The sequence below is a fragment of the Colius striatus genome, chromosome 7, assembly GCF_028858725.1.
Source record: "Colius striatus isolate bColStr4 chromosome 7, bColStr4.1.hap1, whole genome shotgun sequence".
NCBI classification, from domain to species: Eukaryota; Metazoa; Chordata; class Aves; order Coliiformes; family Coliidae; genus Colius; species Colius striatus.
In genome coordinates, this window is record NC_084765.1 from 10315004 (window position 1) to 10328817 (window position 13814).

The 13814-nt window shown below is 37.9% G+C and overlaps 1 protein-coding gene across 2 annotated transcripts in view; it reads left to right on the forward strand.

Moving 5' to 3' along the window:
• The window catches only part of GALNT18 (polypeptide N-acetylgalactosaminyltransferase 18), a 224753-nt gene that overhangs the window by 199060 nt on the left and 11879 nt on the right, over positions 1 to 13814 (forward strand). Inside the window, exon 11 of one of the 2 annotated variants that reach the window (XM_062000180.1) lies at positions 11410 to 11574. The exons of the other annotated variant lie outside the window; for it this stretch is intronic. Within the exon in view, the coding sequence (XP_061856164.1) occupies positions 11410 to 11574 (165 nt within the window). The remainder of the gene's footprint in view (positions 1 to 11409; positions 11575 to 13814) is intronic. 2 annotated transcript variants of the gene reach the window in all.

Genomic DNA, 13814 nt, shown 5'->3' on the forward strand with positions numbered 1-13814 from the left:
GTTTTTTCCTGAGAAATTAAAGCTACTGGATAAAAAATAGCAGCGGAGTGCATGTTCATATATCAGAGCAGATGCCCAGCCATCATAAGAAACAATGACAGTAACTGTTGAAGTTATCAAGGCTGATACAATGCTGGAAACTATAATATAGTAGTTATTAATAGCAGTTATTAGATTTAGAGGTAAGCAGGTGGAAGTGCATAGCCTGTGGCATATGGAAGATCAAAGTAAAAAAACTAATGGTCTTTTTTCACTCTTAAATCTAGTAACGTGTCAATCATTTCTTTAAACTTCAATTCAATTTAGAAGGTACTGAAATAACATTGGTTGTTGCAGAAGAAGAATAATGGAATGCCTTTAAAGAAATTGGTATTTTAACATGTTTTTGTAAGATAAAGAATCTTATAGCTTTAAAAATAGTTGCTAAATTTCCATTTGTTGTGGTGTTGGTTTGGGTTTTTTTGCTTTTAAAGTGTGATTAAACAAATTATACTGGGATAGCTCTATTGTGCCAAGCCTATCTGCTCAGCTGGCCATCCATAAAGGCTTAGAGCAATCAAGTGAAAAAGCTGATGGATGCATTGAAGTCACTCAGATGTTAGTACAGTATTAACTTTGTATTATTAACTTCCACTGATTGCGAACATTGGAGCTTTGTGCCTCTTGCTATGTTAAAGATGTTGTGATTTATTCAGCATGCATATTCCATTTCAGCATTTATTTTTAGTGCTTTTGAACTCTGAAATTAGCCTTAAAACTGTGAGGTCTGCATTGACTGACTCACTAATCGCGTCAGTTTGGAAAGGGAAAAATATCAGTACAGCTTATGAACTCACAAGTTTTGTTAAAATGACCTGAAGTTTAAATTACAAACTGGAGAAAAGTGAGATAAAGTATCACATTAAATCTGGAACTTTTATAGATTGTGCTGCTTTGAATTTAGTATGGAGATCTGTGACAAAAGGGCAGGGACAGAACTCAGTACGTAAGGAGATGATGTCAATGATAGTAAATCTGAGCTGTGAATTTTAGATCAGTTTAGAGTTTTAGTCAGATCTTCTATAGTAACATTGAGACAAATCCTTAACTTTTTAATTTGTCCTCATATGTGTTCAAATCATAGAATCATAAAATGTTAGGGGTTCGAAGGGACCTTTAGAGATCATCTACTCCAACCCCCCTGCCAAAGCAGGTCCACCTAGTTCAGGTCACACAGGAACGTGTCCAGGTGGGTTTTGAAAACCTCTAGAGACGGAGACTCCACATCCACCCTGGGCAGCCTGTGCCAGGGCTCCCTCACCTGAACAGTGAAATAGTTTTTCCTTATGTTTCAATGGAACTTTTGGTGTTCCAGCTTCATCCCATTACCCCTTGTCTTGTCTCTAGATACAACAGAAAAAAGTGATGCCCCAACCTCCTGACATCCACCATTTAGATATTTTTCAGTATTAATGAGATCCCCTCTCAGTCTTCTCTTCTCCAGACTAAACAGCCCCAGTTCATGCAGCCTTTCCTCGTACGAAAGATGTTCATGAGCTGGGGAGCCCATAACTGGACATAGTATTCCAGATGAGGCCTCACCAGGGCAGAGTAGAGGGGGAGGAGAACCTCCCTTGACCTGCTGGCCACACTCTTCTTGATGCAGAAATCTCCCATTGTTCAAACAGAAATTATCAAATACTGTGGCATTAGTGTAGCACAGTGTGATAAAAAGGTTTCCTTTGTTATAATGTGCCTGCACATGTGGGATTTTTTTTAATTACTTCTTTCATAAACTTCTGCACAGATTACTTGGGCCTTAGAGCCTAGTGTCTAGGAAAGTAGAAGGTCTGCTGACAGTTTGGCATGGATGAGGACTGCAGCAGCATGTCTCTCCTTGGCAGTGCCTCCTATGTGGTCACGGGAATGGACATAGGATCTTTTTCCCTGAGAAGGAGGGGAAGATCAAGGAGGGAGCATCTTAATTCCCCAACTACTATTTCTCTGGTGCACACCTCTGCACTCCTAGGGAGGATCTAGAAGGCTCATGTAGGGACACGCATTTGTGCTTTGAGGACAATCAGCTGTGCAGAACAATACAAATCACTAAATAGTTTATTATACAATAGACAATGGTAATAATCTTTCTTAGTGTTCTTTTCATATGCAAATTAGGAAGCAGCTAACAGTAATAATTGTTGTTGTTTTCAAACAATCAAAAGGATGTTGTAAAATTAGTTTACTTAAAAGAATCCTGAAAGAACTGTGTTTCAGTGACTTCTAATTACAAGTGACTGATGTGCCTAGTTTTTGTATTAATTCTACCCAGCAAGACAGAGGGCATTTTCTTTTCCTTAGTTCTGTGCCCTGCAGATACCATAATAAGATAATCTACTTCAGATAACATAATAAGGGCTCCTAAGACAGGCAGAAAAGGCAGGGGAAAATCTGTGACATAATCTAACTTTCAGGATGAAGGCGGGATTCATCATTTCACGATGAATCCCAGCCTAGTGATACCTCAGCAGCCTGAAGCATAACTATTCACTCTTACTCTTGAAGGTCATTCAAACAAACTGGTTTTAGAGTTGTTGGCTTTACTTTGCTGCCTCACCCACCTGACAATCACAGTGTGATTGAAGGCCCTGGAAATCAAGGCCTAATGAATGAAAACAGGGTGGGAAGTATCGTTCTATTCGCAATGTGCCTTTGAACACCACAGTATGTACTGTTTCATTTCTTGCCAAGGTTTTCAGCCTTATTCGTGCAAGGGACATAATACAAAGTTGGCAGTGTTCTTAGTCACAGAAGAAATGAAGCTCACTCAGCCAAGCACAGTAAGGCTTCCCACATAGCTAGGACAGTTGAATTGGCATTAATGTCTTGCTTGACATGAAAGCAATTATCTGCATTTTAAATAGCTTTATTTATGTATTTGTTCCTAGTCTAGAAAGCCTTTTAAAGACTGGAGTACTCAGGATAAGAAACCTTGGTGTATGGTTAATTCTAATATCCTTCCTCATGTCCATCTTTCCTTTAAAAAGTGTCATTAGCACTAAAAGTACCTTCAGTGATAAAAATTTATCAGGTGCTGCTTTTCTTTGCCCTTTTCTTGGGGACTAGAAGAAAGGAAAAATCTCTGGAACGTGAGCACAGTATTCCAGCCTGAGACGTGTTTGATTTTATTTGCAGATGAGCGAGACAAGCAGTTTACATAGCATGGAAAACAGAACAAGTGGAAGGGTATTGCCTTCCTGACAGCAACCTGAAAACCAAGTTTTCGGAAGCATTCAGGATGGATTTAAAGAGAACCTGAGTGTTGGCATCAGTGAGAAAGCCTGCAAGGGTCAGTCTTGGGTCGAAAAGATGGGTATTTTAGAGATGTTTTGCAGGGTGAAAAAAAGGCTGTATAACCAGCTTTGATGACTTTGGAAGAGGTTCAAGATGAAAGTGTGTGTTATATAATGCATGACTACCTGAATGTGACTGTGCCTGTAGTAATTGGAAGCAGTTGTGTCTAGCTGTGAAAAGGTAAAAAAATCTGCTTTTAGACTTGTTGGTGTTGAGCTACCAAATGCTTCTTCACAGATGGCAATGAACTAGCTCAGATTTTAATTTGGCCAGAAGGAGTCAACTCTGGTGTAAAAGATGGACCAGTGTATCAGCATACAGGGACAATGGCTGAGCTTGTTTGCAGGTGTGTTGAAGGTGAAGGAAACAGGATAAGACAGACTAGGATTCTATAAGAGTCCACAGAGAAAACTGTGAAGGTTAAAGAGGGACTGGTAGGAGAGGGAAAAGGAAAGTTAAAACAGGGCAGTGACAAGAGCCATAAGACAGCATACTTTTTAGAAAAAGAACACAGTTGCCTATGCCAGAATGGCTCAGATTTTAATTCTTTTTTACTACCTTTATTTTTTTTCTTATGGAAGAGTTGTGGACATCTTGTGGAGAGGTAAGAGCAAAACCAGGAGAAGCTTTAGGAAATGAATCAAGTAAAACTTGTTAATTCTGTAGTTACCAGCGAAGAAAACTATGGAAACAAGTACTAAAAGCTTCTATGAAACCAATGATTGACAGTCCTGTTCAATTTTAAAGGCGGAGCTTAAATATGAGATTTTTATTTGCTCATTTTAAATAAACCAAAGCAGAACACCAAAGTGTAGGCAGCAGAAGAATGAAGTATTCCACTGCAAGATAGGTTCATGAATTTACATGAAAAAGTCTGTCATTGAGTTCCCATCTGTCTCCTATTAAAATAACATGCTAACATATATGTGTCTTTAAGTTTGTATTTATAACATCACACTATATTATTAAAGGTTTCTGAACACTTTGACTTTATTGCTATGGAATCTGATGCTTCGAATCCAGAAGTTAATTAGTGCACAGGCATGGAAAAGAGCGAGTAGGTCAGATAATCAGTATGTTGGTGGGTTAATTCAGTAGATACAAATCTAAACACTGAAGTGAAATAGTGAATAGTTTCCTTCTTACCCGCTTTACAATTTAAGTGTAAATTATGACATTGCTACATTTGGTATACTAGCTGTTTGTCAGTTCATCAGTAAAAAAGGTTTCATAGTGAATAGATCCTCAGCATGGACAAAATAGTGTTATAATTGTTTTAAAGTTGCATTATCAGTCTTCACCAGCTGAAAAAACTACCTTAGAAAAATAACATGAATCTTCTAAGAGTATACCTGGCTTAGGAGTAACTTCCTGTAATTCTCAGCCTGTGTTCTTATGCTTGTACTTCTTCAGCAGTATGTTTTTTAGGGCAGCTCAAGATGCAGTAATGTTGATTGTGGTGACAGGACAGCACAGCCTTTCTCTCCTGTCACTTCTTACATGATTAGTAAATGGGAAAGCACCTGATCTTTATCTTAGTGATGTATGTGTTTGCGTTATTCACAATGAACTTGGATTCTACCAAGACTTTTCTTATCAGAGTTGGAAAGTTATTTCATTCAGTTGTGTTTATGTAACAAGAAATGCTGGAGTAAAAGTCAGGAACAATATGCATAGCCTAGTAACAGCAATGTTAGCTAGGTCTGGATTTACTGGAATCCACTAGACTGCCCTGTAGCTGCGTAGTCAAGTGTGAATCTACTGTGTGAGACTTTGAACCTAATATGTTAATAGTTTAATCCTGACAGTAAATGACTTCATGGATTCATTTGAAGAAAAATACTGTTCAAAGACGGAATAAAGTAGTGAAACAGGCTTTTTATCCCTCAGAGTTATTATGCCAAAAGCAGGGCAGCAAATAAATACTGCTGGTGGTGAGCATTAAGTTTGCTCATTATAAATGCAGAGTCATGTACCAGTCTCCAGTCTGATTTCATCTGGGAACATTGCCATAAGGATTACAAATGGCTTTCAGCCTGAAAATTGGTGTGTATTGCTTTAAACTTCCAGTGGGGAGTTGACAATTTATCCTTCAGATAATCATCTTGTGTTAAGTTGAATATCTTACTATAACTTTTTGCTACATGATAAACCAGCTCCTATGAATAATTTACTGCGACTGGCAACCCACTTGAGCTCTGGAGTCCTTATCAACTCTGGTGGCTTTTCAAAGTTTAATAATAAACTTGGAGCCAAAAATCTCATTGCACTTGAAGGCAGTGGAATTTCAGTGTGAATTGCAATGGGAATCACAGTTTGACCTTTTAGGGCAAACATCTCATGAATAGAAACTCTACATCACATCATTTTGAGGATGAAGCCGTGTATTTGTGTCCAAGTAGACAGAGCTCATTTACCTTCCCCTTGTACTCTACAGCATCATGGGGATTTGTGCAGATTTTGTTTTGTGTAGGTGTTTGAAATATTTTCGTGTAGATAAATAAGTTGACTGAATTACCTAGGCCTGCATTGCTCTCATGGCAGATTTAGAATTTGTTCAGTACAGTGTACAACTTCTGTTTTGATCACAATATTGTATTGTAACTTTTCCTGACATCCAAGCAAATTTTCAGGAAAAAAAAATAGGCTTAGAGTATTAAATGGAAAAAATAGCATACAGCAAATCAGTACACCCAAAAGGCATGTGGGGAAAGCATTTAAGACCAGATTTTCTCTAATAGTCTCTAGTCATTATGAAGATTTATTGAGAATCCTAGGCGACACAGCTCTCAACTACCACTCCTTTGTGGTTTCCTCTTTTAGATGTCTTTTTAGGACAAATAGTGTTCTTAAAACAAAACAAAATGTTTAGAAAAAGTCACAAATATGCCTTGATTAAATGTCACTCATTCACCTTGTGAAGATTTTGGGAACCATTGTATCAGGTTTGTTTTGCTTGTCTCATATTTTATCTTAATGTGAATAATTGGAGAGATTATTAGGTGGAGAAAACGGGAAATAAAGCAATGGCCTGAGGACACTTCTGGAAAAATAAATTCCAGAAAACTATGGAATAATTGGTCCTTTAGTTGGAAGTCGCCATTTTAAAGGCACAAGGCTATTTGTTGGCCATGTTTCTCAGTACACATTTTAAACTCTGGAAACAGTTTACAAAAGCCTCCATCTCTTACAGTGCAGAGGATGATTAACTGTGTAGGTGATTAGTTACAAGGCTGTTTGAGAACAGGAGAGAGACTGAAACCAAAGCCTTGTGGCAGTGACCTATGAAGGTAACCAAAGGCAAAACTTTTCTTCAGACTTGGGTATGAAACTTTTCATACTTTGATTGTTTGTTTCCTGCAAATCAACAACAAAAGGTTTTGTTTTGCACAACTTCTTTGCATCACTTAACCTGCTGCAAGCATCAGACTTCCAGAGGAAGTTTTTTTAGGACACTGAATGCAGCTGAACCCGAAATGAGGCAGGGAAAGCAGGCAGCAAGTGATAGCCTCCAGTGCCAGCCTATCCATGTGTGACTGGCACTTACCAGTACAGAAAAGCACCCGGTGGGAGTGCAGCTGAAGGAGATGTGGAATTGCCTAAGGCTCAAGTCCCATGTTGCCTCTGACACTTTGCAGATCACAAATTCTACCTACAGTTTTACAATTTCTAACTGACAGTAATGCTGAATCCTTGTAGTTTCACTTTTTGAGAAGATAAGTGCCTGTTGTCGAGCCTACTAACTGATTTCCTGAACAAAGGTGCTCCTTCCAGTTGCCCAGGAGACAGTTGTACATCAATACTGTTACAGTGAAAGAAATAGCTGGTAAAGTGCTGTGGGCTAGAACAGACTAATGAAATCTAATGAGGCTTATTTTGTTACAGAATAAGGGAGTTGTTTGTTGGGGTTTTTTTAATCATATGTTTTCCAACCAACATCCAAGCAAGATTGTTGCTGTGGAAATTGAGTAGCTCCTCGATGAGTTTGTATGTGACGATGATTTGAACATGTGGGGTTGTGTTTTGATGAGGCTGCATCTTCCGTGAAAGTGCAAAGGAATGAATGCTGTAAATTAGCATACAGCAAGTGTCTTGGCTTCAGTCGAATTAAGCAAATTTGTGGCTACTAAGTCTCCAGTCCCTTGAACAAGGACTGCTGTGGCATTAGCTGTTGTAGCAGAAACGAAAGGTCCAAGGTCTGAGTAAAGTTTTCAAAGTTACCCTAACAGTCCATATTCAATATTCAGTCATTTGGACTTCCAAGACTGTATTGGAATGATTGTTCAAAAAGCACTTTCCTAAATTACTGAAAAATCTCTATCCCATTGCGTTAGTTGATGGTGATGACACAATATTGTAGGGACAAATGTACTGGTTAAATGCATTTTGCCTGTGCCTTCTGGAGTGTTTTAGATAATGTTTATTGATGCTTGTTCAAAGCATTCTCTTGAAGAAGTACTGCTAGGCATTTATCTATTTAACAAATCACAAGTACAGACTGTTTATGATAGGACTACACAAAAGATAGTAAAGCATGAGCGTGGCTTTAATCCGTAAGATGGTATTTTACCTGAAGGTCAATTTGAAAGATTATCAATAAAGTCATATATGTGCATACTTGACAAGTACATTGTGAGGTGGTAATTCAGTTCATTTAACTCAGATGGTTAATCTCCCATAGCCCGCTCCGGAAAGAGAATTTGTGAATTGTCTTTAAACTAAAAAAAAACCCAAAAGCCACAGAACCAAGACCCCCCAGATGCCCCAAAAAACTCTCACACATGGAATTTTGGAAAATAAATAGAAACAGGGAGATATAGTGTGAAAGCAATTAAGTTTGGTTTTTTAGTTTCCTATTTAATAGCTTTAGGTTTCAGACTAGAAGAGCATTAATCAGTAGTGTCAACAGTTAATTCTGTTTTACTAAATAGAATGTCCTCCCTTTAGCCTGACATAATTACTATTGCGCTCACGGCAGTGTTTCATCCTGGGGCTGGGGGAAAGGAGCCAGGGACTGACCATACCTTTTAAAAATGTTTTCTAGTGAAGTGCAACACAAACTGATGCCTCACTGTTTAACATATGGTGCTCAAGTAGAATTTGTAGATGATTTGTGCTTTTGATGTGATCCCTCCATTAGAAAAACATTAGCAGTCAAATTACCAGGTTGTACAATGTTTTCAATTCTGAAGTAAGATATAGTAATATTGGATAAGATCCTAAAATACTTTTAATAGTGTATCTAATAAATAATTAAATAATATTCATATTACTGGATAAGCATCCTGATAAACTTCCATAGAACCACATTCTGCTTCAGTTTGAGCCTATTTTTACATGCCACTTACAGACTGGAAGGTGCCTTTCCAAATACTAGGTGAGAATACAAGATTTCACACCTTTTTCTAAATGGTCCACAATGAAAAGTGAAGAGATATTAGCAGGTAGGGTGAGCTCTCTAAAGAATTAGCAACAACCTTCTAATTACATCTATTAAGCATAATTGCGTTTGATTGTTCTATTTCTGCACAGTTTTGCCAACAAACAGAATTGAGTAATTCCCCCAGCCAGAGCCATCATTCTACTTCTGCCCAGAAAGATGCTCTGACTGAACCTTTGCTGATTTGACATCAAAAAAAGCTGGTGGAGTTGCACTATGACTTGTTTTATCCAGGAAGATGAAATGATTACCTTCAGGCCACTCTGTGAAAGGCTGAGGAGACTGAGCTAATAAAAACAGCTTAGCCCTGAGGGTTTGCAGGTACACCACTTTTTTTTTTTTGCACAAGCAATCCTGAGCTATAGTGTGTACTTCTGAGAGTTATAGCCAAGTCTGCTCGTTTATTTTTAGTGACAGGTGTGTATCTTTCAGAAAAGAGGAAAAAATGAAAAGCTAAACCACTTGATTTTCTTCTTCCATGTTTTCTCTGGTGACAACATGCTGGAAAAATGCAGTTACCAGCTCACTTCCTATTAGTAGAAAATGCAAATAATTTCCCTCTTGTTTTTCTAGTAGCAATTTTAGTTGAGGCAAACAAAGTGCAACAAGATGTTCATCTGTACAGTCAACGTGTCCTTACAATCTCTTTTAAAGTTCATCATCTTGATCTTATTGCCTTGCTTTATCACTGTCTCAGTTTCTCTCTGAAAAAAAGCATCTGGATAGATCTTAAACAACACGTCTGAAATAGTCACTGTAGAAGTCCATTCTAAATTATTACTTCTCTGTTAAAGCATTGGTTTTGTTTGCAGGGATGATAAATATCTAACTCATGGATAGAGTTTGTTAGAATGTGCTCTTGTTAATCTTTCCACAGTTCTTAGAGTTTACTTCAATCAGTAATAACCAGCCATTTGGGAAATGTGCTCTGCTGCATCCTTTTATTTATCCATTGTTTCTCCTCTAAGGCATGATTCAACTATTCAACTTTTTTCTATTCTGACTCTTACCTCACTTCAGCCCATTCAGATTTCTGTTATCATTTTTGTGGGGTGAAAAGCGTGTAACCTGATGAAGTGGGTCAACCATTGATTAGTCTAAACCATTAATGGCAACTTCATTAACTGTTGTGGAACTGTGTTAGTTTACGTCTGCTGTGGATCCTGCCCCAAAGTGTTCCAGAAGGGTAAACAGGGGACATAGTCTTGCACAGAAACACCAGCATTTGGTTTGATCTGTGTTTAATCCCTGCATTGACTGATTTCAGCATTGAAATTGTTGGGGTTTTTGTTCACATGAAGCTCCTAAATCTCATCTCAGTCCTGGTGTGTTCTGTTTCTCTGCTTTCTCTCCTATTTGCAAGCAGTATTTTATCAGTTTTCACAAGTAAGAATAGACGCATATAAAACAAGCTACAACATCAACAATGAAGAGACACTAGGAGTTAGTACCATCAACCTCTGGGAGCAGAAGAGACACCCAAACATGTACAGCTCCCTTTTGTTACAGACACATAGAATGGATTCAGTAAATGCTGAGGACATTGCTTTGGTGCTTCTGTCCAGCTCTTGTCTGTTGTGACTGATACCACTGGAGCTGTCAAAGCCTTACACCTACCCTTATCAGAAAGGCTCTTATGAAATGGCAGCATCATATTTTCTTTCTTATAGTCCTCTTAAGAAAAGATCTGCTTTTAGCAATATAAATGATTTTTGTGACTAGCAAACAGATAATCATAGCGTAGTCCCGTGTTAACTTTCTGAGCTGGTGTATAACCTGTTATCTTCAAGAGGACACGTTATTGACTTTGTCAAGCTCACTTTCCTTCCCCTGCTTTCTTCTATAGAAACTTCCCACATACCTGTTCATAGTCAGAATTGAAAGAATTTGTGTAATATCATAGTCTTGTGCCTTTGATCATAAGTGTAATCACTGAGGCCTATGAGAGCACTCCTTGGCAGCCAGTATCTGGTCTCTCTTTCCAGTCTGTATGTATTGACATATAAAAAATAAAATGAGAACAAATGTCTCTAAACATGACCATTCTGTTCTTTCTCCTGCCACGTATCTGCCTGTTGCCAACTGCTAGTAACTTTTTATTGTATATATAGAGTTCCAGTTAGATGTCTCAAATTTGGGGTTTAGCATTTATTTGTAGAAAACCTTCATTTCTCTTCCTAGCTGTCGTATAAATGATTGAGATCCTTCCTGCTGAACTACTGCACTGCTGTTCTCTTTTACCTCTCCTGTAAGGTATTATCCTCAGATGATACAGTCTAATCAGAGCTGATGGCAATACTCAAACTAATCCCACTTCCTGCTAGAGGGTGCGTGTCTCTCTCCTTGAAGACCCATGGTGCATGACAGTAGGAAACAGAAGCAAATAGGCACACAATGAGTTATGTTTGCTTATTTCCTATTAAGTAGTTAACCAACATTTACTTGTTGGTAAGAATTCGTTGTTAATTTAGAACAACTTTTCAAATTGTGTGTTGCTTCCTGCATGAAAGGAAATAAGTTAAAAGCTGCTGTGGGGTCAGCCTACTGCTATCCAGCATTATAACTTTGCCTTTAGCTTTTTGGTAAAAGTGCTGCTTCTGGCTAGAGGCCACAAATCTTGTTTGTGCTTCCTGTTGCAGAATGTTTATTACACAAGCAATCAGCAGCTCCATGTGGGTGTTCTGAGTCCCACTATCGACGATGATGACAACAGATGCCTGGTGGATGTGAACAGCAGGCCCAGGCTCATTGAATGCAATTATGCCAAAGCCAAGAGAATGAAGCTTTACTGGCAGTTTACTCAGGTAATTCTTACTCAGCAGACATTCCAGAAAGTTCAAAAGCTCTGTTTCTGTATCAATTAGAAGTGTGAGTAATCTGTTTACTAACAGACAGAACCAGATTTATCCATTTTTGCTTTGCACAGAGCCAGGAAGCTATGTTTAAATTTGAACCCAATGTCAGCTACCTTAGAAGGTTATAAAACTTGCATTGTATTTTGAGTCCACAGTAAATAATTTGTTTCTAAAGCAGAGTAACTGCTGTAGAGTTATCTCAATCAAAAAAAGAAGAGATTTTGGTAGAGTCAAACGCAAAGCAATGCATTTATGAACAAGAAACGGGATTTTTTTGGAAGCAGCAATTCAGAAAAGGGGGTAGTGACTCAGGGACCGTAACAGCCTCATCATGAGCTACTTTTGCAGTTTCTTACTTTAAAAGGCTAATGCTTTTATGTGTGTGTATGTGACAGAGAGAGATAAAAAGAAGTGCAAGTAAAGGCTGAGAAGTGATTTCACAGTGATGAGAATGCTGATAGGACACAGGGTCCAGGCCTGCTGTCAACATTCCATAACTGATTTAGAAATGCAAGGGAGAAGTATAAAGAAGCCACGGAAGTTGTGGGGCTCTGTGATACAGTGCTTATGGAGTTCACTCTGTTCAGAAAGCACCAGGGTGACTCAAACCACATCAGTGTTTCCACAGAGGGATAGAAGTTATCCTGAAGACAAGGTTCCGATGGTTGGAAACTAAAGATAGTTGAATTTGGTCTTTTCAAAGGAAGGTTTGATTTTCCTAACACATTAGAATTTTACTGTGTTAAGTACTGACATCTTGGTTGCTTAGGATAAATAAAATGTTATTACAGTACTTTCTAAAACAACTGACTTAGCTTCTCTGAAAAAATGAATAGCTAGTGTGAGTTTGACTGGTCACAGTTGCTGCTCTGCAGTTTTGAGGCTACAAATCTAGTTGTGTGCCCGTGGGCTGAGGATCACCATTAAGGTAATTTTATTCATGCATTTAATTTTGGTGTATCATCCATGTGGGTTTGCAAATACCTTTTCTGCCAGCTCACTGGGTATTTTTCTTTTACTTCAATAGCCACAATCAGTATATTTTAGAACACTGGTAATATAGTTTATCACCTACCTTAGTGCAGAGAACATTTGGTCAGCAAACAGTAAAGCATATTATTAACATAATCTGTATTTTTGGTCTTTAAGGTGTAGCTTTCAAGCATCAGACTTTAAATCCCTAACCTGGAAAGTAATCCCAGCTTTCATTTTCTGTTTCCTCAGGGGCAGGTTTTTAATTATATCTTCTCTCAAATTGTAGCAATGGTCTCATCATGAGGGAAGCCTTCACTGTGGCCGTCTCTGTAACTGATTTTTGGTACCATTTTTAAAAAGTTTAACCAACATTTATTTAATAGTATTTCAGTAACATTTAAGTCATTTAATCACCTATTGTGCTGTATAACCCAACTCTTTGCTGACAATGATTTCTACTCCAGAATACTGCTGCTATTTTGTAATACTAATTACATTAGATCAGATTTGGGGGACAGCAGTAGAATGCATTGATAATTTAACTATTAAAAGCTTAAAAAATTGTATTGAACTATTTTAGGATTTTTTTCTCTATATATTTCTATTCTGTGTTCTCAAATATAATCTTCCAGTGAAGGGGCAGTGCTGTGAAAGTAGACACCATGGACTCTGTACTCAAGTCTTCTACAAGGAAATTTCTGCCTAGGAGAAGTGAAAGCTAATTAGTTGCTTCCTTGTGATAAATTAAGAAACAAATGAAATAATTAAAAGTTTGCTGTTCAAAAAGGATTTTGTTAATACCCAGTGCAATTAAAATGCTATTATTTCTCAGCATACTGTATGGTACACAGCCCCTTGTACATTCTGTAAGCTAGAAGAAAGCTAATGAGAGTAATCAAGGCTTGCCAAGATCAGCTGATGAACCCCATTTGAAATGCTCCCATTTGGTCTGGTGAAAGGATTTATTCTGTGAATGTGCTGGATACTGTCTATCTGAAAGAGTCTTTTTTATTATGTTTTTAAAGCTCTGGTATTTATTTTTTCATAATATGCAGTGAGCAGAACTGTAAGTATTGATAGTCTTGAAGTTTGTGAATATGAATTAAAATGTAGGTACTGGCAGTAGCTTTTTATAGCACCTTCTTTTTGGCTGCAAGAATGGTCTGATGATATAGAGAATTAAAAATATAGCAGTGCATGTAGAGCATTGTCTC